Source organism: Chinchilla lanigera, unplaced genomic scaffold (genome assembly GCF_000276665.1).
Source record: "Chinchilla lanigera isolate Chin_1 unplaced genomic scaffold, ChiLan1.0 scaffold00023, whole genome shotgun sequence".
Taxonomy (NCBI): Eukaryota; Metazoa; Chordata; class Mammalia; order Rodentia; family Chinchillidae; genus Chinchilla; species Chinchilla lanigera.
This window is the reverse complement of record NW_004955424.1, coordinates 27808268-27834858: the sequence shown is the minus strand read 5'-3', so window position 1 is coordinate 27834858 and position 26591 is coordinate 27808268. Positions and strand designations below refer to the sequence as shown.

At 38.5% G+C, this 26591-nt stretch overlaps 3 protein-coding genes across 9 annotated transcripts in view; 1 reads left to right on the top strand and 2 right to left on the bottom strand.

Annotated features, from left to right (window-relative positions):
- Window positions 1–8994, bottom strand: part of Clhc1 (clathrin heavy chain linker domain containing 1) — a gene marked incomplete in the record, with an annotated part of 97359 nt that extends 88365 nt beyond the window's left edge. The window contains 1 exon segment of the mRNA XM_005385783.2: window positions 8879–8994. Within this exon segment, the coding sequence (XP_005385840.2) occupies window positions 8879–8919 (41 nt within the window).
- Window positions 8995–9369: 375 nt separating this feature from the next.
- On the top strand, window positions 9370–11284 carry Rps27a (ribosomal protein S27a). The gene is made up of 6 exons (XM_005385788.2): window positions 9370–9461; window positions 9559–9623; window positions 9955–10009; window positions 10239–10324; window positions 10553–10684; window positions 11103–11284. Exons 2-6 carry the CDS (start codon window positions 9576–9578, stop codon window positions 11250–11252), a joined length of 471 nt encoding a protein of 156 aa, XP_005385845.1. The 5' UTR covers window positions 9370–9461; window positions 9559–9575; the 3' UTR covers window positions 11253–11284.
- Window positions 11285–11752: 468 nt separating this feature from the next.
- The window catches only part of Mtif2 (mitochondrial translational initiation factor 2), a 26894-nt gene continuing 12055 nt past the window's right edge, over window positions 11753–26591 (bottom strand). For all 7 annotated transcript variants that reach the window (XM_005385790.2, XM_005385793.2, XM_013514615.1 and 4 more), the window contains 9 exons: window positions 26179–26355; window positions 23286–23425; window positions 19893–20017; window positions 18275–18479; window positions 17666–17918; window positions 16902–17042; window positions 14996–15160; window positions 13323–13463; window positions 11753–12451 (listed from right to left, as the gene is read on the bottom strand). In XM_005385790.2, the coding sequence (XP_005385847.1) occupies window positions 12279–12451; window positions 13323–13463; window positions 14996–15160; window positions 16902–17042; window positions 17666–17918; window positions 18275–18479; window positions 19893–20017; window positions 23286–23425; window positions 26179–26355 (1520 nt within the window). In that variant the 3' untranslated portion in view covers window positions 11753–12278. The remainder of the gene's footprint in view (window positions 12452–13322; window positions 13464–14995; window positions 15161–16901; window positions 17043–17665; window positions 17919–18274; window positions 18480–19892; window positions 20018–23285; window positions 23426–26178; window positions 26356–26591) is intronic.

Genomic DNA, 26591 nt, shown 5'->3' with positions numbered 1-26591 from the left:
ACCAAAAAAAAAAAAAAAGGAAAGAAAGAAAAAGAAAAAAGGAAACTGCACAAATACCATAAAAAATCTATTTACTAAAATAATAGCAGGAAATTTTCCAGTATGGGGAAAGAATTTAACATGTAGATAAGTAGGTAATACCACCACAAACAGTATGATCCAAAAAGAACTTCTCTATGACACATCCTAATCAAAATTCCAGAAGTCCAACACAAGGATAGAGTCTTAAAAGCTATTAGAGGGCTGAGGATATAGCTCAGCAGCACAAGCGCCTGCCTGGCAAGCGTAAGGTCCTGAGTTTGATTCCGGTACTAAAAAAAAAAAAAAAAAGCTATTAAAGAAAAAAAATAAATCACTTATGAAGGTATAATAAAAAAGCTATTAAAGAAAAGAAATATATCACTTATGAAGAATTGCAGCAGACTTCTAAACACAAACCTTAAGTTCCAGAAGAGCTTTGGAGTGAAGTGTTTTAAGGTCTAAAAGAAAACAACTTCCAACTCAGACTGATATTTCCTACAAAACTATCTTTCAAAATTGATAGAGAAATAAGGTCTTTTGTGACAAAACAAAAACACATTCAAACATTCATGAGCACTAAACAAGTACTCCAAAATATTCTCAAGGATATCCTAGAAAGAGACATTGAAGACAACAATGCAAAAGATGAAATGAATACACCAGGCAAGGTAAGCAGTACCAGGGGCAGGGGACAGCCATGGGAAAATAATGCAGTGACAGGAAAAAGACATTATCTTTCAGCACTCTCAATGTTACTGGGTTGGATTTTTTTTTAAAGTCAAAGGTATGCTGTATACAAGAAACACATTTAATCTAAAAAGAAATTATAGATTAAAAATCAAAGGATGAAAAACAATACTCCATCCAACAGAAGTCTGAAAACAAGCAGAAGTAGTCATCTTACTTCCAGACAAAGTAGACTTTAAGCCAAAACTGACCAGAAGAGGCAAAAAATGTCAGTACATATTGATTAAGGAAACAATTCAACCAGAAGAAATAACAATTACAAACACACTAAACATCAGTACACCCAACACCAAAAACACCCACCCACTAGTACATGCACTAAACATCAGTACACCCAACTTCATAAAACAAATACTAATGAATATAAAATATCAGATGAACATCAACACAAGTATAGTGGAGGAACTCAACACTCCACTATCACAAATAGATCAACTAGACAAAAAAGTCAACAAAAAATTATCAGAGTTGAACCACACCCTTGAGCAAATGAATTTAACAGATATCTATAGTGTCCCACCCAATAACAGAATACACATTCTTCTCAACAGCACATGGAACTTTCTCTAAAATAGATGACATAATAGCCTACAAAGCATGCTTACATAAACAAAAGGAATCAAAATTATCCCACACATATTATCACAACATAACACAGTGATCTAGAAATCAATGGCAAAATAAACCACAGAAATTATGCAAACATACAAAAATTAAACAATACAGTCTTGAATAATCAATGAGTCAGCTGCGCATGATGGTGTACGCCTGTAATCCCAGCACTCAGGAGGCTGAGGCAGGAGGATTGTTGGGAGTTCAAGACCAGCCTGGGCTACAAAGTGAGCTCAAGGCCAGTCTGAACTACATAGGGAGACCCTGTCTCAAAAACAAAACCAAAAAAAAAAAAAAAAAATCAATCAGTCAAAGAAGATATCAAGGAAGAAAGGACAGTTCCTAGATTCAAACAGTAATACCACTACAACATATCAGAACTTATGGAACAGCCAGGGATATAGCTCAGCAGCATAGCGCCTGCTTGCCAAGTGTGAAGTCTTGAGTTCAATTCCTGTTACTAAAAAAACAAAAAACAAAAAACAGAACTTATGGAACACAATGAAAGCGGCCCTAAGTGGAAAATTTGTAGCTGTGCATGCCCACATCACAAAAACAGAGTGAGTCCAAATAAATACTCTAATGACACAACTGAAGGTCCTAGAAAAACAAGAACAACCGAAATCCAAAAATAGTACAAGAAAGGAAATTATAATGATCAGAACAGAAATTAATGAAATTGAGTTCAGAAAATCAATACAAAGAATCATTGAAACAACAAGCTGATTCATCAAAAGAATAAACAAAATAGACATACTTAGCTAATCTTTTTTTCTTTTTTGGCACTCTAATATATTGGATATTCCAGAAGAAATGCATAGCTCCTGCCTAGCAAGCACAAGGGCCTGAATTAGATTCCTGGTACCAAAAAAAAAAAAAAAAAACCAAAAACAACCAAAAACAGAAGAAATGTATAGATTCCTAGACATATATAAATACCAAAACCAAACCAAGATTTTAAAACCCCAGATAATCCAGTAACAGGCAATGAAACTGAAGCAGTTGCTGGGTGTGGTGGCACACACCTGTAATCCCAGCACTCGGGAGGCTGAGGAAGGAGGATTGTTGCAAGTTCAAAACCAGCTTGGGCTACAAAGTGAGCTCAAGACAGGCCTGAACTGCATAGGGGGGCCCTGTCTAAAAAAAAAAAAAAAAAAAGAAACTGAAGCAGTAGTAAAAACAATGAAGCCCAAAACCCTATGAATTTACCACTGACTTCTACAAGAACTTCAAAAAAGATCTAACATCAATGGTCCTCAAACTCTTTAGTAATATTGAAAAGTAAAAAGTACTCTCAAAGTCATTCCTGGACACTAGCATTACCCTGATTCCAAAATCAGACACGGATTCAACAAAAAAAGAAACTTTAAAAAAAAAAAAGAAACTAATAGGCCAATCTCCTCAATGAACATAGTTTCAAAAATATTCAATAAGATACTGAAAAACAGAAAGCAACAAATCATCAAACATATAATACATAGCCTGAGCTAGCTATAAAGGTCAAGGCCAGCTTGAACTGCATAGCAAGACCCTATCTCAAAGAGAAAAAAAATATATATAACACATTATGACCAAATAGGCTGCATCCCAGGGATGCAAGGATGGACCAAAGTATGCAAATTAATAGACATAAAATATCATATAAACAGAAGCAAGGACAAAAACTACATTATCACTTCTACAGTTGCAGAAAAAACATTTGACAAACTCCAACATCCAGTCATGATTTTATGTTTTGTTTTGTTTTGTTTTGTTTTGTTTTGTTTTGTTTTGTTTTGTTTTTGTACCGGGAATTGAACTTACAACCTTATGCTTGCCAGGCAGGCACTGTGCTGCTGAGCTATATCCCCGGCCCCAGTCATGATTTTAAAACCCCTGAAGATAATAGGTAATAGAAAGACCTTATGTCAATCTGATAAAGCCATTCATGACAAACCTACTGCCAACATCATATTAAATGGCAAAAACCTGAAAATTTTCCCTCTGAAATTAGGAACAAAACAAAGATGTCCATATCACCACTCCTGTTCAATATAGTACTTGAAACATTAGCTAAAGCGGGGGTTGGGGATTTAGCTCAGCGGCAAAGCGCCGGCCTGGCAAGCGCAAGGTCGTAAGTTCGGTTCCCGGTACCGGAGAAAAACTAAAAAATAAAAAAAATAAAAAAACCATTAGCTAAAGCAATCAGGAATCAGGCAACAGAAAAAAATAAAAGGGAGATAGATGATCAATAGACAGACAGATAGACAGATAGATATAGATATATAGAGAGATCTATAGATATAGATATATATGTATATGGATACATATATAGAGTCAAATCATCATTATTTGCAGATGACATGATCCTTTACACAGAAGACCCAAAAAATTCCACCAAAAGACTCCTACAACTAATAACCATATTCAGTAATGTAGTAGCATACAAAATCAGCACAAAAACCAAGTGTTCCTACACACCAGTAATAAACTCCCCAAGAAAGAAATTAGGAAAACAATATAATTCACAAGAGCATCATGAAAAATTAAATAAGTAGGAATTAATGTAACCAAGGAAGTGAAAGATCCCTAAAATGAAAACTACAGTACTCTGAAAAAGAGACTGAAGGGACATCAGAAAATGACAAGATGCCCATTGTTTCTGGATAGGCAAAACCAACACTGTCAAAATGGCTATAAACCAAAACTGATATACAGATTTAATGTCATTCCAATCTAAATATCAACAGCAATTCACACAGAACTAGAGAAAACAATCCTAAAATTCATATGGAACTAGAAGAGATCCAGAATAATAAAGCAACCTTGGCAACATGAGCAAAGCAGGAGACATTACAATCTCTGAGGACAATGGCCACCAATAAACATTAGATCAATGAAATAGAATAGAGCATGCAGAAACAACCCAAGGCACATTTGATCATCTGATTTTTGACAAAAGGCCCAAAAGCGTAAGTTGGAGGAAAGATAGCCTCTTTAATGAATGATGCTCTGGAAACTGATAATCCACATGCAGAAGATTAGATCTAGACCTGTACATCTCACTATGCAGTAAACTAAAATCAAAATGAATCAAATATCTAAATATTAAAATAATCTGCTCGAAGACAAAATAAGTAAAACTCTTGAAAAGTAGGTGTAGGCACAGACTTTCTGAACAGAACTCCAACTACACAAAAAATAACATCAAGGATCAACAAATGGATTACAGCAAATTAAAGTGTCTCCCCAGTAAAGGAAACCACCAACACAATCAAGAGACAACCTACAGAATGGGAAAAAAACGCCTGCCTGATTTACCTTAGAGACAGTACTAATATCTAGAATATATAAAGAACTCAAAAAAATTACCCTCTCCATGAAAAAGCTGGGCAAGTGAAATAAACAGATACTTCTCAGAAGTACAAATAGCCAATAATTACATGATAAAATGTTCAACATCTCTGGCCATTAGAGAAATGCTAAGCAAAACAACACTAAGGCCAGGCGTGGTGGTGTACACCCTATAATCCCAGCATAGGGGGTAGGGGGGAGCCTGAGGCAGGAGGATCGATGCGAACTCAAGACCAGTCCAGGCTACAAAGTGAGCTCAAGGCCAGTCTGAACTGCATAGTAAGACCCTGTCTCAAAAAGACAAAAAATAAAATAAAATAAAATAAAATAAAATAAAATAAAATAAAAATACCAACACTAAGATTTCACCTTACTCCAAAAAAAATGATTATCATCAAGAAGTCAAATAATAACATATGCTGGTGAGGCTTTGGGGAAATGGAAACCATTCTATATTGTGGGTAGGAATGTAAACTAGGACAACTACTATGGAAATCACTACAGGGTTTCCTCAAAAAACTATAGAAATTCCATTTGACCCAGCTCTTCCTCTTCTAGATATTTTCCCAAAAGAGTTAAAGCCATCATATTACAATGATACACACACATCCATGTTTATAGCAGTACAACCTAAAGCTAAAGCTAAATCTTGGCCTATATGTTCCTCAACAGATGACCAGATAAAGAAAATCTGGTATTTATACACAATGGAGTGCTCCTCTTCCATAAAGAAAGATAAACTTTTACTAGGAAAATGAATGCATCTAAGACCATGATGAAATAAATTAGACACATAAGCTTAAATATTATTCTGGTTGCTCTCATATGAGAAACCCAAAATATAAATAAAGAGCAAAATAAGAAACAGGTAATAGGAAATATTTAGATAGATCATTGTCAAAACTGAAAGGCACTAAGAGATGGAGGGGGCAGGAAGGAGAAGTGTATAAAAAGAATTAAGATGTCATGCACACGTAGCAACTCCTCACGAGCAATGTATTCACTGTGTACTGCAAACATGCACTAATAAAAATATAAACTTTCAGAAAGAGACTAAGTGCACTTTGACCCCTCCACTCCACACTGATCCAAACTTGCTCTCTTACCCTAGGGCCATTTCACACTCATCTCCGTCCCTCTGCCCGCCCCAGATACACACTACCACTCTCTTTCACTCGGCTTTTACTCATCCTTCAATCTCTGCTCATACAGTTTCAAGAAAGTTGCCCTGCATTCCCTTAAAGTTGGTTAACTGTCAATGCCATGTGTGGTACTATCACTCAATCATATTGTTTTACAGACTTCCTGTTTATATTCTCTGTCTCCTTGACAAGATCAGGAACTAAGCTGTTCTCATTTCCCATTATCCCTACCCAACCATATGCATTCCAATGCATAATAGCTTCTAGCATTAGGTCTCAAGTATTTGCCATATTACTAAGCAATAATCTTGTCTGCTCAGAAGAAACTGTGAGATATGGCGCTCAAGCCAGAACATAATTAAAGCAATTGTTCCTTAGCATCTTATACCAAATAACGTTGCCATTTACTCATCCATTCCTATTAGACACTTAGGGATACACTGAAAACAAGTCACTTTGGATCCCAGTCAAACCTGTTACATCTAGGGCCAGGGATATAGCTCAGCAGCACAAGCACCTGTCTGGCAAGCGCAAGGTCCTGAGTTCGATTCCCAGTACAAAAAAAACAAAAACAAAAACAAAAACAAACAAACCTATTGGATCTAGTATATGAGCCACTGCTACAGGGCGCAGAAGAAATGACAGCAGTGGCACAAAAGCCCAGAAGGGCATCTCATTAACCTGTGAGAGGACATGGAAATGTTAGGGAAAACACCTAGTGCAGTCATGGCACCTATGCTGCAGCAGGCTGTTTGTACCATGGTCACCATCACTGACCTGGCAGAATAATATTTAGGGTAATGCTTAAATTGTGCTGCATTTACTTATTCAATAAATATTTTGAGGGCACCTATTGTGTGTACCACTATTCTAGACAATAGACAAATAGCATTGAATAAAACCTTATAGGGGTTACATTGAAGTAAAGACAGATAACACATAAGTAAAAAACGTATGACAGATGGGGTAAATTGCATGGAGAAAAACAGACAAGGTAGGAGGGATAGAGTAAGGAAGCTGGAAGGATGCTATTTTATATAAAGTCAAGAAAGAGCAAAGCTCTCACTGGCAAAGTGACTATTTCAGAAATCTGAAAACAGCAGGTCATGTACACTGCTGGAAGTTGTTGAAGAGAAGAAAACAGCAAGTCCAAAGGCCACAAGGTGGGACGTGTGTTAGAGCAGAGCAAGGCCTGTAGGCCTGGAAGAGCATGAGAAAGGGAGGGAAGTCAGAGGGGCAGCTGTCACATCATGTAGGACATACCACCAGCCCATGGGGCACCTTCGTGTAGTTTAGAAAAAGTTACCCCTTTCTCTGGAGAGATTTGGCAAAACAAGCAATAGCTGGATTGTGGCCTCCATTTGTCCCAGTGCTGAGTGAGATGGGACACAGGAGAGTAACAGCTGACTTCCATTTTAAAGAATCATCTGACTGCTATGTGGAGAACAGATTATAAGCAACAAGGGTCAAAGTTGGAAGTATGGTTAAAAGGTGATAATCTGTGCAAAAGGTGATGGCTTGAAACAAGGTTCTAACAGTGGTGGTGAGAAGTGTTCTTGCACATATTATGAAAGTAAAGCCAAAATTCACTTAAGAATTAGATGTAGGGTATGAAACAACAATCAAGAGTGACCACACAGTTTCTGGTCTAGCAAGTCAAAAAATTAGAATTGCTGTATGTGGAGATGGGAAGAACAACTTCCTGAGATATTGACTAAACTGGATATGTGAATAAGTTCAATACAAGTGGTCAGAGTGAAAGGCAAGTTTGAGTCGTCTGCATATAAATGGTATTTAAATGTTACTAGACAGAATAAGATAACCTAGAAAACGTAAATAAGCAAAGATCACAGAACTAAGAGTGCTCTGAGTTTAGAGATCTGGTAGATCAAGAGGAAGCAATAAGAGAATGAAAAATAGCTTCCAGAGTGATAGAAGTAATTGCGGTGCCCGAAAGAAAATGTCTCAAAAGATGGAGGCAGTGATCAACTGTGTAAAACGCTGTTTACATCAAATAAGATGAAATGACCACTGAATTTAGCAACATGGAAAACATTAATGATCACTGCAAGACCTATTTCAACAGAATGGTAGGAACAAAAACCTGAGAAGTGTGGGTTCAATCAACTGAAGGGGAAAGTTTGAGACAATGGGCATTAGCAACACTTTTAAGTTTTGTTCTAAAGGTGGGGACTACTTGGCAAACTACAGTATGAAAAATGTTCCAGGAAGAGGGAAAGACCAGATTATTAAGAACCAAAGCATGAGAGAATAAGTCAGGAAACAATCAACTCAGTGTTATTAAAATGTAAAGTGAGTGAATGATCATTTTAGCAGATCACGCTGTAAGGAAGGCAGAAGCTGAAAGTCATGCTAAGGAATTTGGATCGTATCCTAAATCGAAAGTATTTGAAAGAGAATAGTTTTTTTCAGGAATGAGTATTTTTAAGGCAACAAAGATGCATTAGAAAGGGGGGAAAGGCTGGAAAGCAGTAAAACAAGTAGATAGATACTAGATCCCTCTAGGAGAAAATTAAGCTACAGTGAATTTGGGGGTGGGGAGATAAAAAGAGAAAGCATTAAGAGGGCACGCCAGAAAGGTCTGTGGATTGAAGAAATGTCGGAGCAAGGGCATAGGTTGCTATCCATACCCCAAAACTACCCTTTTAGATCCTTCCTCAACACTCCCAACGTCCAAACTTGTAAATTCTACAACTAAATAACCACTGAACAGGTTTCTCTCCCTTATGACTCCATTTTAAAACGTGGAAAACTCAAGATTTCTTTACACTGAACTGTTTCACACTATCAGGAGTGACATACCCGGCCCAGAACCTTCCTCACACTAGAAGACTTGAGGGTTCAAAGCGAGTTGGGGACTACGGTAAGGTGAGAAAAGGCTGAACCTCCCCTTCTAATATTTCATTTATCTTTCCGTTTTCAGGGAGTAGGCCACAGGGGCCTTCCATTCCCTTAGAGGCCCAGAAAGCGTCTAGTTGATCGATAATCCTCCCCCTCCGCACCTCTGTGAACGGGTCAACGACACTTGCACGTCCCACACCATTTTCCTGCCTCTTAACCTGTTCCTTTTAATAACTTCCACCCTGCCCGAAGCCGTTACTGTGCCGCCTCCTCGAGTCCGCACCTGAATCCCTTTCTCCTAAGGCGTTTCCGGGGCTTAGAGACAGTAACTAGGAAGTCTCGGGGTAGAGACTTGCATGTTGGGACAAGTAGTCCTCTCTAGACGAGAGCACTGGGAAACTACAACTCCCAGAACACACTTCCATTTCCTCCCTTTTCCCCAATTACAGTCGTGCCCTTTTTAAAACCCTTTATCCTCGTCAGCTGTTTGAGAAAACGCTTTTTAAAACAGTCTACAATTGTTAAAAATCTTTTATTTCGAAAGCATCTGAAGGCCAAAGTGGGGAAATAAGCCTATACTTGGAAAAAAAGAGAAAAGGGGTTCACAACTTAATCTGGCAGTGGGTTAGACAGCCTCCGTGACGGCAGCCCGGCGTCTGCCGAGGCCGCCTAAGGGGTGGGACCTTCGGTTGGGATAGTCCGCGGGTCCGCGAGGCGGCCTTCCTTTCGGATCCGCCATCTGTGGTGAGTGTGTCCTCTGCGCCTGGCCTCCGGCCCGCGGCGTGTGCGTCGCCTCTCCCTGATCTGTCGCGCTAACCCGCCGCTTTCTTTTCGTCTTCAGGTGGAACCGCCGCCAAGATGCAAATTTTCGTAAAAACCCTCACGGGGAAGACCATCACGCTCGAGGTATGGCGGGCGGTGTGAGGGGAGCCCGGGCCGGATGGGCCCTGGGCTGCTCTTGGGGTGGAGCGCACGGCTCGGGGCTGGGCTCCGAGGCCGAGCCTGCGTCTAGGGTAGCTCGCTGCCCGGAGCCGAGGGCGGCCCCCGGCGTCGCGGAGCGGGCCCCCGGCGTCGGGGCAGGCGCGCGGCCGGCCGGGTGGTGCTCGCCGTGCCGGGGGGGCGGGGGCGGTTTGCCCCGGTGTCGGCTCAGTTAGGTTCTGTTGTAAGCGTCGGGTGAAATGAGTGTTCGTTCTAGCTTCTTGGTCTAACCAGCATACTTGGATTCTAAATTTTACAGGTCGAACCCTCGGACACTATAGAAAATGTAAAGGCCAAGATCCAGGATAAGGAAGGCAAGTAGTGTTCTGTGGTTCAGAGTTGAGCGTGGTGGGCTAGACCTGTAACCCCAGCACTGGAGAAGCTGAGGCAGGAGGGTTGCAGCGAGTTGGAAGCCAGCCAGCACTACAGACTGCTTTTTTATCATGTAAAAACCACTGGTTTACCTGAAGGTGCTGGACGTATTTACATATTTAATGAAGGGCTGTGGACTGTAACAGTGACTTAAAATTTTTTTTTCGTTAGGAATTCCTCCTGATCAGCAAAGGCTGATCTTCGCTGGTAAGCAACTGGAAGATGGACGTACTTTGTCTGATTACAACATTCAGAAGGTTTGTTTGGAGGGGAAAAGCATTACCTTAAAAATAAAAGTTTTACTTTGGAAATTTTTCCCTTTTTTAAACAAAAATGAGGAAAACAGCATTAGACTAGCAAATAGATTCCCAGGCGATCACTAACATTTAAGAAGCACTACTATTTTTCACATTAACTAGAAGATGCATGATAACTGGTTCATTAGGCACCATAAAAGCTTGTTTCATCTTTTGCTCCATGAATAGGAGTCCACTCTTCATCTTGTATTGAGACTCCGGGGTGGTGCTAAGAAAAGGAAGAAGAAGTCTTACACCACTCCCAAGAAGAATAAGCATAAGAGAAAGAAGGTTAAGTTGGCTGTCCTAAAATACTACAAGGTGAGCTGGTTTCACATGGTTTATGTGGAAGCAGTAATTCTATCAACATTTTCTTATGGAATAATTGGACTTGAACATAGAATACTTGAATATCCAGTATTAGCTACTTTTGGTTTGAGTGAGCCATTCTGGAAATAACAGTTTCTGGGCTTTTTCCTGTTTGGGGTTCACTGTTAGCTGTTAGTTCCAAACAAGGGTTTTTGAGTTTGCAGTACTATCAGGATTCTTGGGGCTTCATCTACCACTTGCAAAGATTGTTTTTAAACTCTCCTGTTAAAATTATTGGTGATGATTTAGAATACTCTGGCTTATAAGCACTGCACATCATTTAAAGGTTAAGATTTTTGGGGGGTCGTTTAAGTCAGACATAATTTGTTTTTTATATAACGTTATCTTACAACAAACTTATACTTTTCAGGTGGATGAAAATGGCAAAATTAGTCGTCTTCGTCGAGAGTGCCCTTCAGATGAATGTGGAGCTGGAGTTTTCATGGCCAGCCACTTTGACAGACATTATTGTGGCAAGTGTTGTCTGACTTACTGCTTCAACAAACCAGAAGACAAGTAATTATATGAGTTAATAAAAAAGACTTCAGCGAACATTTAGCATTTGAATTTTATTGCACATTTAAGGAGATGTTTTTCAATATTACCCACCCTAATGTGCTTGTGCCATCATGTAAATTTTTTTCTGGGAATAGCGTGTGACCTGCTTGCAGGTCGTGGATATTGCAAAGTGCCAGCTGCAAGGAAACAGCTTAATAGTAGAGAAGTCAGTTTCTCGACCTCAATGCTATTTATTGTGGCTCAGATAATTCTTTGTGGGTTCTGTCCTAGTGATCAAAAGAAAATTATTAGCAGGGTCCCTGGCCTGTCCCACTTAACAGAAAGAGAAGGGCACCTCCACTGCAGTAAGACTTTGGGTCAAATAAGCTCTGGCAAATCTGGTATGGCATTGCTCATCTGAAATCCAGGTTTCTGGGAGGCTGAGGCAAAAAGATCACAAATTCAAACACAGCCTGGGTGACTTAAGTCTATCCAATATTTTTAAAAAGTACAAAGCACAGGGAAGGTGTTAAAGTCTTTTAATTTCCAGTGCCACACGTAATACTGATACACAACTTCAAACTACCAGTTCATTTAGAAATGCATTGTGAGTCCCTCTAAGTGAGACCTGTTGTCTGCAGGTTAAGGGAACATTGCCACTGGTTAAAGCTTTGCAGGAACAATGTTGTAGTCAGGATAAATCCTTGGAAGATTTCTTGATGTTAACAAAAAAAGACCAGTTTCAAGCAGTCCTTGATTGGTGTAGCATATTTTACCTGTGAAGCTCAAGTCAAGGAAGGACTAAACTAATTTACATACTCAGCTATAATGCCACTAATACCCTTTTTAGGTACTTGGTCTTTACAGGACTTTTAATTACACACATCCTTGAATAAGGCGTCCTATTTCTTGTAGCGCTTTGGACAGTTTCTGTAGCGCATTTTAACACAGGTACTTTTTGACCACTACTGGTGAACTTTTTACCTTCAACAAAGCAAAACCTAGCTGCTATATAAATAAGTAAAACATTTAGTTGGCATTTTTAATTTTAAAATCCTGGATCCCAGGAAGTCTTAGCCAGAATGTGCTTTTCTTCATAACAAACAATTTCATCTCCCACTTTAAATTCTATTTTTTCTTCATCTAAACTGAGACCACATTCCATACCAGTTTTGATGACTGAAATGTCATCTTTATGGTGTTTCAGTGAAGTTAAAGATCCTTTAAAAAAAAAAAAAACTTAAGGTTAGTATATTTACCAAGTAAGGTACCTACTTAAAATGCTGTATGTAGTTTGGTGGTAAAAATTAAATTCTTATAAATGTGATAGTCATGTTAAATGAAACTAAACAATAAAGCCAAAAAAAAATCTGCTGTACAGATAAGACTTGCAGCAAAAGATCCTGAATCTCCCATTTTAAAGTAAGCCTAGCTTGGTGGCACATGCCTACTACTAGCCCTTACTTACTGGGGGGCTGGCTACTGGAGGCTGATGGAGGAAGACCTAAGAAACCCAAGACCCCCCTCTCTGCCCCCAGAAATTAAAGACAGGTGAAGACTGCAAGGGACAGGACTATGGTTTGGATTTAAATGGGAAAAACTAAATACTGTAAGTGAAAGGTCAAGTTAAGAAACAGGAAGAATATGGAAGTGTAGGAAATGGAACTAGAAAGATAGATAGTCCAGGGCGTTTTTCAAAACTTCGCAAATCAAGACTGGGAGACAGACAATCCTGGAGGAGTCTTTAGAACTAGTAGGAGCCATCCTGGGTGTGGTGGCACACGCACTTGGGAGGCCGAGGCAGGAGGATCGTTGTGAGTTTGAGACCAGCTTGGGCTACAAAGTGTGCTGAAGGCCACCCTGAACTGCAGTGAGACCATGTCTCAAAAAGACAAAAAAAAAAAAAAAAAGGCTGGAGATGTACCGCAGTGCAGATTCTGCATTCAGTCCCCAGTTGCACACACAAAAGGAGGAAGTCCAACTACAAAGCAGTTAAAAGTGGCTTAAACTAGGACTATGAGGATGAAAGATGATTTAAAACCAATAATCAGGTTTTGGTGACCGATAACAGGTGGATTTTGTTGTTGCTTACCCTTCCAAATAACATGTCCATTGCGCATTAATTTAAATTTTTTTTGTTTTTCCAACTGTCCCTTTTGGACTCTGCAGCCAGCCACCGGAATTTTTTTTTTCCCTTCAGTTACAGAAAAAGTAGCTAATACAGAAGCTTCACCTTTAGGAAGAAAAGCACATTAATGTACCAAAAACTACTGATTCTGAGAAATACGCAGTTCCTAACATTCTATAGTGAACCCAAGACGGAGATGTAGTTTAGTGGTATGGTATTTGCCCAGCAGGCATAAAGGATGAGCTCATGCATAGAAAAAAGCCAACTTTATTTTCCTAACTGTTAACGAGGAATAACACGTGAAAAGCCTTGGCGATTCCTGTCCGTTAATGAAAACCTAGCTGTCAGCTTTTCTTCAAAATAGCTTCTAGAGTAGATAACTGCATTTTTTTTTTTTTTTTTTGGTACTGCTAAATGAACGCAGGACCTCGTGCTTGCCAGGCAGGTGCTGCACCCCTGAGCTAAATCCCCGGCTCCTAACTGATTTATCTTCAAATCACTTCAATATTTTTGTATCCATTTAGGAGTACTAATTCTATAAGGTTTTCCTCTGGCTGAAAGTTAAAATTCCAACACCATGACCTGCAGTTACCAGTTTTCTAAGGTGTTACTTGACTAGTGTTAATGGCATTTGGTGTGTTTGCTCATCTCTAGAAACCCTCATACAGAACTTGAAATTTCTGTTACTATAAGAACATTGAAACAAAAATATGCCAGGAATATAGCTCAGCAGCACAAGTGCCTGCCTGACAAACATGAGGTTGTGAGTTTGATTCCCTGTACCAAAAAAAAAGGAGAAAAAAAAAAAAACATAAAAAGCCCATGATCATGGAAGACTGAACTATATCTGTATTAGGATCAAAAGTGCAAAAAAAAATTACCTTTAGAAGGAAATGTCAGATAAATTCAAAATTAACATACATTCTACAAAGTTGATGCCTTATATACACTTCAAAAATTTCCAAGTTTAAAAACAACTAAAAAGATATGAAAACTATAACCTATGATCCAGGAGTAGGAGAAAAATGATATAAAGTATATTATGGGGACAACAGATAAAGTTTGAATATAGATGAGCAGATAATAGTATTATGTAGTCATTACTTTCTTAGTTTGATCACCTGTGGTTTTGTAAAAGAACATCCTGTGCCTAGTAAATGTACATATTTAGAGGTAAATGGACACAGTATCTCAGTTTTAAATCAACCTTTAATCTGGCCAAAGTTTATGCAAGAATATTTAAAAACATTTAATATTTAAATTTTCTTCTCAAGGTATATTTGTATGCAGTTGCAGGACAAAATGGTTCCTTCCATAACACTAAATCTTTTTTTTCATGACACTGAATCTTTATGCCTGCCATTCTGGTTGAATTTGCATTACCATTAGTTGTTCACCTCTAAGCTTGAAGGCAAGTTCTTACTGCTTACTTGCCTTTATATTCCCATTGCTTAAAAAGCACAAGGTGTTATATGGACATGTATTTATAATACACAGGAGGTTAACATTCTCATGGTAGTCTTTTTCTTTTCTCCTGGGATACAAGATTACATTGGAACAGTGAATATATTTCCCCTATCAGGTGCTATTTACAGGATGAGAGATAAGTTTTAAAGTAACATCCAGTGAACACTCACCTACTGGGTGTTCTTCCACAATGCAAGGGATTCTGTTGCTCAGTTCTCCTTGCAAATCTTCAATAAGCCGGTAAATGATTTTGTGTAGTTTAATTTTTACTCCTTTTTTTGCAGCTGACTGCTGGATGACATTGCTTACATTCACGTTAAAACCATATATAATACCTAACAAGCACAAATATAATCAATAAAGCAGCATAAATGTTGTATTTTAACTATTTATTTTGTCTTTCAAACAGAAACCAATTAATTTGTTTTATTTCCTTCTATGCAAATTAATCACTGGTCCCTGAGGAGAAATTTTTTTTTTTTTGAGTGAAACTAGTAAATTTTCAAATCACTGAAAGAATTTTATAAATTGTATTGTCTTGTTTAATATGGAAATTAATCAGGAAAATTTCTTTGGATTTTAAATCTATTAATTTAAGAAATACTATTTTAAGTGTCCCTACAGTACAAAGCAAAACAAAGATTTTTTGGAGGGGTCTTTTTGAGACAGTTTTGCTATGCAGTTCAGACTGGCCTCAAACTCACAGCAATCCTCCTGCCTCAGCCTCCCAAGTGCTGGGATGATAGGCATGCACCACCACACCCAGCTAAAGACTTGATTTTTATAAGAGAAGAAAATAAAAAATGATCAGGTCTGAAATAATCATTTTAACAATTCTATTATTCAATTTAATTCTATTGCCTACAATTTTTGTGGTCTACAGTTAGGTATCCAAATGGCCATAAAATGCTTAAAACTAGTGACTTATTTTGGCCAAGTTCAAAAGTCGTCAAAAGAAACAAAAGACCTCCACGGAACTAAGCATTTTACCAAAGAACAGATAACAAATACTGGTGAGAGAAGCAAAAGCAAAATAAACCTACCTTGAAATGAGTGGGGAAAGAAAATTAAAGAATGAGTGGAAGTACTTTGCCCAAACAGCTTAATCAAGACAAAAACAATCACTTCAAAAGTTCATAATTATGATATCCTTTAACACTATCTATCTTGGCTGGGGATATAGTTCAGTGGCACAAGCGCCTGCCTGGCAGGCACAAGGTCCTGAGTTTGATTCCCAGTATGGTACTGCAAAAAATAAATAAAATAAATACAATACTATCTACCTTACATATCAGAGTGCTAGGCTAGTTAGTATCTAACAACGCTGAATTAAAGAGCATTATTGAAAATACCTTTTCAGTAGTGAAGGTGATAGCTAATTCTAATCAATCCAGCTTATAAATTACCTCTTTCCTAAATGATTCTTTGTTTTTGTTTTTCTTCCGGTACCAGGAATCGAACTAGACCTTGCGCTTGCCAGGCACACGCTCTTGGCACTGAGCTAAATCCCCAGGCCCCTAAATGATTCATTAATCACTCAACAATGTTGGTGCTTTAGTCATGAATCCCTTTTTTTTTTTTCATGAATCCCACTATTGTATATTTGAAGTTCAATTCATAAAGACAGTCCCTCCTGCCTTATAGGCATTTAAAGCTTAAAAAAATTTCTGATCTAACAAATGAGATTATAAAGTTACCAATTAACAAACAGCTAAAAAGTAAAAGATGCAGGAAAGCACTGATGAAGCTCAGTATAGTGTTCAGAGCACTCAAAATACAGAAAGAATCAACCTTTCTCCCATGGGAGAATGAGAGACAGAGTGGTAATGAGGCTTGGGGGAAGAAAAAAAAGAAACACTACTGGCCCCGAAGCCTGCAGTAATCCATGACAAGTGGAGATCTGGCTGCAGTACTGCACATCCTATTCAGCCTCAACTGCTAGTTGGGACTGGACTGAGGCAGGAAGGATGATTCTGATGGGAATGTTAGGTTTGATAAGCCAAGCAACAAAAGACTAAAGTGTTCACAATGCAATCTAGGGAACACAGTTCAACAAATAAGAAACAGAATCCTTACCATCAAATGTTTCAGCAAAGGTAATATCATTTTCACTAATATCACCTACTCCAAAATGTACTAATTCTAGTTCACATTCATGTGAAGCATCATAGGTTTCCAGTATGTCCAAAATGGCCTCAACAGAACCATCAACATCACCTAAGCAAAGTAAAAGTTTAAAATTGATAGTGTTAAATTAGTGACAAATACAAAAATGACAATGATCTATTTAAAGTTAAAATATGTAGCTGGGTATGTTGGTTCCTGCCTATAATACCAGCACTTGGGAGGTTGAAGTAGGAGGATCACAAGTTTCAGCCCAGCCTGAGCTCAAGGCCAACCAGAACTATAGAACAAGACTGTCTCAAAAAAAACAAACAGGAAAAAGTTAAAATATGCAGGACATTTACCACTTAAAACCACTTTTATTTAGACAGCATTATAAATACAAAGTATACTGAAAAAAATGTACATTTATAGAAAATCAGCAAGGAACATGTTTACTGGAAAATGCCCCTCAAAAATTATAAGAATACAGGTACTCAAAAAGGGAGTTGTACTGGGCATGGTGTTAATGTCCATAATCCCAGCTACTCAAGAGGCTAAGGCAGGAGGATTAAAAGCTCAAGGCCAGCCTGGGCAATTCAAGACTCTGCTCAAAATAAAAACGTAAAAAGGGATGGGTATGTAGCTCTGTGGCAGAGCGTGTGCCTAGCATGGATGAATCCCTGGGTTTCACCACCAAAAACAAAAACAAACGTTATAAGATACTCAAAAGGTACCTTTAATAATTACAGGAAGTGTATTGGAATCTCTTTCTGCTTTCTCCTTTAGCCTCAAGGATTTTTGTTCTTTTCTTTCTAAGTACTTCATAAATGATCTCTCCTTCCAAACCAAAGTGCCATACTTCTCACGGGATTTCCGATGTGCTTCTTGGTGTTCCTTTCGCTTTTCTTCTATTATTTTCAGGTCATCTTTACTTTTCTCCTGTTCTTGTTCACACTTCCTCCAGTCAATGACCTCTCGTGCCCTTGCCTTTATGGGTGAAAAACTCGTCATTCTTTAATGAAATAGACAAGAATACCTACTATGCTAAAGGCTTTGTGTTTTCTTTCATTATGAAATAAGTTTAACACACATAGAAACCACTACATTTATAAGTTTCAAGAATCTTAATTTGGGAACTTTCTATATAATTGAAATGTTTTAACTTTAAAATTTTATCTCATTTTTAAAAAATTCTGTAGTCAAATTCTAAAATGGCATAACTGGCCACCTCTTGGCCCCTTATAAACTAGAATTATTTATTAATATTAACACACTTGATATAACACTAGAGATTATATTTAAAATTATATTATCTCTAATATAGAGAAATCAAGTATATGTACCTCAGATTCAACTTCAAGAATTTCATCTCCTGCTGAAGGAAGGTCTCTCCAGCCTATAATTCCCACTGGCATGCTAGGATAGGCCTCACTGACTGTTTTTCCATTTTCATCAAACATTAAGCGTACTTTTGCCCAACTCTTTCCAGCAACCAGAACTGAGCCTTTTCTCAAAGTTCCTCTTTGAATTATAGCTGTTGTAACAGGACTAAAAGAATATATTATTTTTAATGTCACAAGTAATATATACAGTAATTATACTTCCTTAAGTAGAGCAAAGACATGAGGTTTAAAAAATATATATATGTATATATAAACCTAGGTGTCCACAGGTTAATTTTCTTCGCCATTTCTCAGCGTTTTTTGTTTTGTTTTGTTTTGTTTTTTGGTCTTTTTTGAGACCAGGTCTCAGTATGCAGTTCAGGCTGACCTTGAGTTCATTTTTTAGCCCAGGCTGGCCACAAACTCTTAACAGTCCTGCCTCAGCCTCCCAAGTGCACTGAGATTACAGGTATGTACCACCACGCCTGGCTAATTTCTCAGTTTTTGATACCATAAAATATTTTTGGTGGGACCAAGAGTTGGTCTTTAATGGGTATACAATTTCAGGTCTGTAAAATGAAGGAACTCTAGAGACTTATGTATACCAATGTGAATATACTGCCTAACATCACTAAACTTTACATTTAAAAAGGTTAACACCAGCCAAACATGGTGGTGCACACATCAATAAAATCAGCTACTTAATGAGATACTTTCTCAAAATAAACTTTTAAGCCACGCATGGTGGCACATGCCTGTAATCCCAGCACTTGGGAGGCTGAGGCAGAAGGACTGTTGCAAACTCAAGACCAGCCTGGGCTACAAAGTCAGCTCAAGGCCAGCCTGCACTGCATAGCAAGACCCTGCCTCAAAAAGACAAAAAAAAAAAATAAAAATAAACTTTTAAAAGGACTGGGGATGTAGCTCAGTGGTAGAGTGCTCTTAGCATGTATGAAATCCTGGGTCTAATCCCAAGTAGTAAAGAAAAAAAAAAGAAGGAGGGAAAAAAATTCTTGCAAGGTTATGGTAAGGGAGAGTAAGTATTCAGAAAAAATCCTAACTCACTTTCTATCATACTCTCCAAGTCAGCTAAGTGACTGCTCACAGTTGTTATTACAGTGTGTAAAGCAGTAACAAACCTCTCTTGCTAACAGGGAAATTCAAGAAGAGAACACCATTTCAAAGACCTTCTCAAATGTTACATTGATGGGTAAAGTCATAAACATTTTAGAAACCCTAAATGTAACAATTAGTATTTTATTCCAATTGCTGTTAGTCTATGAGGTTTTAACAGTGTAGTCAAGTCAACTGGAGAAAAACTAAACTCCTTATGCCATCTGAGTATGACAGGACATAGTTGCTAAAATCTAAAGTTCATCTTTGTATTCTGTCTGCTAAAAATAAAACTTTTCAAAACAAATGCTTTGAAAATATTCTTCATGAACTAACAACATGCAGTAATAATATAGGCAATAAAAATAACATCAATAAAAATAATGTTAATAACATTGTTATATAATTAAGTAACAAAAATCAAGGAACAAAATTATTAAAAACAACAATCTTAGTGTGGTCCTACCCTCTTCCTTTGTCTGTGAAAGACTCTATTATTGTTCCTTCCACTGGACCACTGGGATCTGCTTTCAGTTCTAACATTTCTGCAAGAGCAATTGTTGCTTCTGCCAAAGCCATCAGATTCTCACCCTTTAACAACAAAATCAGTATGTATTATCTATAAGTATAAATACCAGAATCAGAAAGCCAAATCATCTCTGACAGTTACATGTTTCTCTGTAAGCATTAACAGTATGAATTACCCCATTGAAAAGGAAGAAAAATATAAGAAGAAAGGAAGGGAGCCAGGCATGGTGGCACATACCAGTAACCCCAGCACTCAGGAGGCTGAGGCAGGAGGATTGCCTTGAGTTTGAGGCCAGCCTGCACTACATAGTGAGTTCAAGACCAGCCTGAACTACATAGTGAAACCCTGTCTCAAAAGACTAACCAAAAAGAAAAAAAAGGAGAAAAGGATCAGGGACAGTTCTTTTAAGGAACTGTATTTTTTTTTACTATATTGGCCACTGATATTTATTAATACCCTTTTATAAACACATGGTTTATTCATTCTTTTTCTCTTCCATGAACCTGTACAGTTGTGTTTTTCTTCTCACTTTCCTGATGATGCTACTCAACATTTCAACTTCTATCAACTGAATAAGCCTTCATATCTATTATGTCATTTGAGCTACTCAAGAATCTTGAAAAGGCCAGTGGTGGTAGCACATGCCTGTAATCCCAGCACTAAGGATGCTGAGGCAGAAGGATCACTTCGAGTTCAAGACCAGCCTGGACTACAAAGTGAAATCCTGTCTAAAAAGAACAAATAAAAAAAAATAGTAACAAAAAGAATATTGTAAAGCAAGTATCAAGCATTACTTGGAATTATTAAGTGAGGAGAACAATGCCCAGGCTCTAAGCTATGCTCTGTAACCACCGACCTATACACCCTTGAAAACTAACTTCACTTCTGTGAATTTTAATTACATGTCCATGAAGTGAAGAGGCTGGGTCACATTATTCTTTTACCTGTAATAGTCTATGCTCACGAAGCCCCCTAGAGCTCCGCGGTCACTGCCCTGATGAGTAGCGATGGAAGGAGCACTGCCGGGCAGGGGCTTCTCCATCCCCTGCGGCAGCTGAGAGACTGCACATGGTTTGTACAGGCAACTACAGAAGAGAAAAAACTAAATACTTTGCCTTCTCACCCACTTACTCGTTTTTGTTTTTTTTAAAGCAGAACATGGGGGGGGGCTGGGGGTTTAGCTCAGTGTCACAGCGCCTGCCTGGCAAGCACGAGGTCCTGAGCTTCATTCCTCGTACCAGGAAAAAAAAAAAAAAAGAGCAGAACATATTTATTAATGGAAAGAAAGCTTCTGTCCCTTGCGTTCTCACCCACTCACTCTTTTTTTTTTTTTAAGAGCAGAACATATTTATTAAGGGAAAGAAAGCTTCTGTCCAAGAGAGGGACAGAAGGGGGGCCCAAGTGGGTTGCCCAGGACTCTGTCTTTCCTAGAGACTTTCATAGAGCAAAACCACGAGATGAGGTGGGTCCAAGGTAGGGGAAAATGGGAAATTGCAAGGTGGGCATGAGGTAGGACAAAACTATGGTCAGCCAATAAGATTACGAGTGTAACTGTGCAGGTAAAATTGAGTAAACTGGGACCAAACAGGGAAGCGAGTCACACAGTAAGTGGGCATGAATACAGAACGGGCTTTTCCTTCAAGGGGCTGAGTCAGTGACTCTACAAGGTGATCACTACCTATTTAGAATATCAAACCCTGATGTCCATCCCTGGGGAGGTATGTGGGTGCATTTGTTTAATCTTTGGTCTTGCCCTCTGGCCCACAGCAAATATGTATCTTGTCTTTCATGTTGGCTCCTTCAAGGGCCTGGCCCTGTCTGACTGCCTATAACATTTCTATTAACTCAGCTGCTTATAACATCCCCACCTCTGAAGAAGTAACCCGAACTGCCATGAAGGAGTAACGGGTGATGACAGCTCTGGCTTCTTCAGGCTGAAAGGGGTCATAGTCATTGATCAGCAGTCAGAGGTATTCTCCAGAGAGTCTATCTAAAGGCCCTTGATAGACACCAGGCATTTTCATCTTGGGCAGGCATACAACTTTAACTCTTAGTCCAAGGATCTCGGTGGGGACCTCCAAAATGATACAGGAAAATAAAAACTCCCAACCTGAACAATATCTGGGACGAGTTCATGTTCTCTGAAATTGAAGAATGAATTTTGGGAACAATGGAGGTTAACAGCAGAATATATTTAGAGAAAGAAAGCTTCTGTCCAAGAGAGGGCTGCCCTCACCCACTTATTTTTTTTTTTTTTTTTTTTGGTACTGGGAATCGAACTCAGGACCTTGCGCTTGCCAGGCAGGTGCTTATGCCACTGAGCTATACCCCCGGCCCCCACTTATTCTTAATATTTATTTTAATTTTATAAAATGCTGCTCAAAAAAGCAGAACTGGGTCTGACACGTGTAATCCAGCCATTAGGGAGACCGAATTGGGAGGACTGTAAATGCACGCCCAGCCTTGGCAATAGAGCAAATACTATCTCCAAAAAAAGCAAGAAACAAACAAATGGGAAAGCAAAGCTGAGGTTGTTTCCTTGCAAGAAGTAGCCTTTTATATCCTCAAAGAACACTTCATCTTACTTCCCTGCCTGCCTCTCCCACTTCTTTCTATTCTTTGGGAATCGCTTCTGGTATGCCGCAGCAGCTTTACATCTATCAACTCATCCAATGGTATCCTAGAAAATGTGTTTTAATTGTATTGTAATAAATTTGCCATCTGCCTTTCAGAGAGTAATTACAATTGCAATAGACTGGAGAGGTAAAATAAATCCCATTTAATGAATTCTGGAGGAAAAGAAAAGCTTTACTATGAAAAGAAGTATAATTTCTAAGCACGTTGGAGGTAACAAATTTAGGAAAATCAAAGGCATGGAAATACAAGTACTTTTTATTTCCAACTGAGTTTCATTTCTGTTTCAAACAGCCTACTGTTACCCTATTCCCACACTGTTTACCATTTATTCCCTCTGGGCTGGGAATGTAGCTCAGTGGCACAAGCAACTACAAGGTCCTGAGTTTGATTCCCAGTACCAAAAACAAAACAAAACAAAACAAAAAAAAAACGATTTATTCCCTTTGTTCTAAGTATCTTATAATTCAAAAAGCATGAGGATTAGAATCAACTTCCCACAGATGAGTTACACTACTCTAAACTGCTAAATGCCCTCTCCGAACCTAATTCCTAATCAGCCACATCAGGATAACAATACCAGTTTTGTCTGCTACTCAAAAGATTTTTTTTCCCAACAACATAAATTATGTATTTCAAAATGTCTGAGGGCAGAATTTGCATCTGAGCACATTTGTCCCTGAGATGCCCTTTTACCGTAAGTGCAGAAACAAGCACTGCTTGAACATCACCTCCATACTCTTCGCACACAACATCGTAAACCAGCAGCTCTTTTTTCACTTTTTCAGGATCAGCCTTAGCTTTGTCACATTTGTTTATTGCAACAACAATAGGAACTGAAAAAGATAAAGTTAAGCAGAGCGAAAATGAAAATATCTTCAATTCCAGGTACTCACAATGAGAGGTACCAACCTGCTCTGGCTTTTATTCAGTGAATGTACTTACTGAACAAAAGGCTTGAAAACCCCTATCTAGATTCATACCACGCCACTCTACTCTACATATAAAGAAGGAATTCAGGTACAAACTATTAGCACAGTAATTATAAGGCAATTCTGATGAAGAACAGATACCTCACATGATCATAAGAACAGTATTCTGGGTAAAGAGGCCTATCCTTAAACCTGAAAGTGAGACTGCTAATACACTGATGATAAACTCCAGAGAAATTCAAAGAAGAGTCTAATTCAACACCACCAGATCATTTGCTGGCAGCAGGGGTAGGGTGGAGTGGGGTATATCATTATTGCAATTTCCTTTTAGGATTAATAGCACCTCTATTCACACACCTAGCTCAGTGATCAACACAGTAGATAAATATATACTTATTCAATGAACCAAAAACTCTTATAATCTGTCATTACTAAACATATCCTCTGATCAGAGATATCACAAAATTCTAGAAGATAATTCTAGTTGAGTTTCACTAAATGCTACAATTTTCTCAGGGTCAAAGAAACTGAACAAGACCCAAAGACTTTTCAAGCTACAATCCAATACTGTCAACAAGTGCATTCCATGTTGATGAGCTTGAACCTAACAAAGACCAAAAGAACAGATATAGAATGCATGATATAATGCATTTGTCCTATCTCAACTAACTGACTGGTATAGGATCCATGGAGAACTTATCTCTCTCTTTTTTTTTTGTTTTTTTTTTCCCGGTACTGGGAATTGAACTTACAACCTTGCACTTGCCAGGTAGGCGCTGTGCCGCTGAGTTAAATCCCCAGCCCCTCTCTCTCCTTTTTGCTATGTACTGCCCAGAATCATGAAGAGTGCAGTACAAGACACAAAGGCAGTTTTGAAAAATTTAAGAAGATGAGACCATACTCTTAAATCAGTCTCTTAAATAAATCAGACACACCATGTGTAAGTATCACATTGTTTCTTTGGTGTAAGAAACCAAAAGGGTAAATAAAGACCAAAGTGTATAATAGGCATCGTGAAATAGGAAGAAATGGTTCAAAAAAAGGGAACTAGGGAGGGGTATGGGGGAAAGGAAAGAAGGGAGGAAAAAAAAACAAAGAAGGACAAAATGGAACAAAACTTTGTAAGCAAGGAGGGGAAGGGGGTTTAAAGAGATGGGAAGGGATTGGGAAAAAAAAAGGAAACAGGATATATCATGTATAGGTACAAATTCCCTATGAGCAATGCGATCATCATATATATATATACACACACACACACACACACACACATATATATAGCTCAAATAATAAAAATAAATAATTAAAAAGTTAAAAACGAAAGAAAGTAACACTGGAAGCTAGAAGATCCAGACTCCAAATTCAAACACTGTTACAAATTAGCTATGTAACAGGATATAATTGGGAAGAGTTCTAGCTGCTAAAGTCTAGGTCTATTTTCATGTTGCAACATGAAAGAATTGGACATGATCAGTAATTGTCAACCCATTTTTTTTTTCCTTGCCAATCTGGGAGTGGGAGTGGGGTGGGGGAGGGATACGACATGACATCAGGTACATTTCTTTGGTGGAGGCAGGTTTAACATATCAGAATAAAAGTAAATGTATGGAATACATGTGTGGTATTTATATAATTTTTAAATAAAAAAATAAAGAAGAAGATGTCTAAGTGATTTTCCAAAAGTTTCAACTTTATACCTTTGACCAAATAACTTATTTAAAGAAGATGAAAGAAAAGTTTCTCTTTAAACCAGGAACAGTGGCACATGCCTATAATCCCAGCACTTGGGAGTTTGAGGCAAAAGGACTGCCATGAGTTCAGGGCCAGCCTGGGCTACACAGTGAGCTCAAGGCCAGCTTGAACTGCATAGCAAGACCCTGTCTCAAAAGAAAATGTTTCAGTTTAGAGAAGCACTTCAGACAGATGAATGAGGACTAACAGTATCACCAGTATGCAATTCTTAATGAATTTAGGTGACAGGAAAGTAGGAGTTCGTTATTCTATTCTTTTTTTTTTTTCTTTTGGTCTTTTTGAGACAGGATCTCACTATGCAGTTTAGGCTGACCTTGAGCTCACTTTGTAGCCTAGGCTGGCCTTGAACTTGCAACAATCCTCCTGCCTCAGCCTCCCAAGTGCTGGGATTACAGGCATGTGCCACCACGCCTGGCTCAATATTCTATTCTTATTTTCCATGATTCAAAGGTTTGGGTTTTTTTAAGTCACAGTACAAGAAAGATTGTACTTGTCAGTACAAGTCCCAAGTTGAATCCTGCTACAGTCCTGCTTTAAGTTACATGTCTGGAGGAAAACAATTTAACTATCTTTGAAGATTATCTCTAAAACTGGTTTAACAATCTTGGGACTAGTGTGAAAACTGAATGAGCTACATGTAAATGGCTCCAAAACTGCAACTTTATGTAGCAAACCTTTAGAAAAAAAAAATTTTTTTTTTTGGTCTTTTTGAGACAGGGTCTCTCTGTACAGTTCAGCCTGGCCTTGAGGGCACTTTGTAGCCCAGGCTGGTCTTGAACTCCCAACGATCCTCCTGCCTCAGCCTCCCAAGTGCTGGGATTACAGGCGTGCACTACCACGCCCTGCTGTTAGAAAAAAATTTTAAAAGCAACCTCTTTCCTAATACATGTAAGTCAGCCACACAATACCTTGAGCATCTCTGGCATGCTGAATAGATTCTATAGTTTGTTTCATCACCCCATCATCTGCAGCTACAACCAACACGACAATGTCAGTGACCTGAGCACCTCTGGCTCTCATTGATGAGAAGGCAGCATGTCCTGGAGTATCAAGAAAAGTTATCTTTTCCCCAGAAGGTAGCGAGACTGTGGAAACAAATCCAAGAACACCAAGGACTCAAATGTGTACTTCGTTAACATCAAGTTATATCTATGGCATTATCAAATACAACTGTTTGTTTTGTTTTGGTACCAGGAATTGAACTCAGGACCTTGCGCTTGCCAGGCAGGTGCTTGTGCTGCTGAGCTATATCCCCGGCCCCAATCATTCTTTAAAATAACTATATTGGCCAGGCGTGGTGGCGCATGCCTATAATCCCAGC

Bases quoted from the DNA above. Each gene is read 5' to 3' on its own strand.
- Rps27a (XM_005385788.2), top strand. From the start codon at position 9,576: ATGCAAATTTTCGTAAAAACCCTCACGGGGAAGACCATCACGCTCGAG. The intron at 9,624-9,954 runs GTATGGCGGGCG...TAAATTTTACAG, and splicing joins GGAAGACCATCACGCTCGAG to GTCGAACCCTCGGACACTAT. The intron at 10,010-10,238 runs GCAAGTAGTGTT...TTTTTTCGTTAG, and splicing joins CAAGATCCAGGATAAGGAAG to GAATTCCTCCTGATCAGCAA.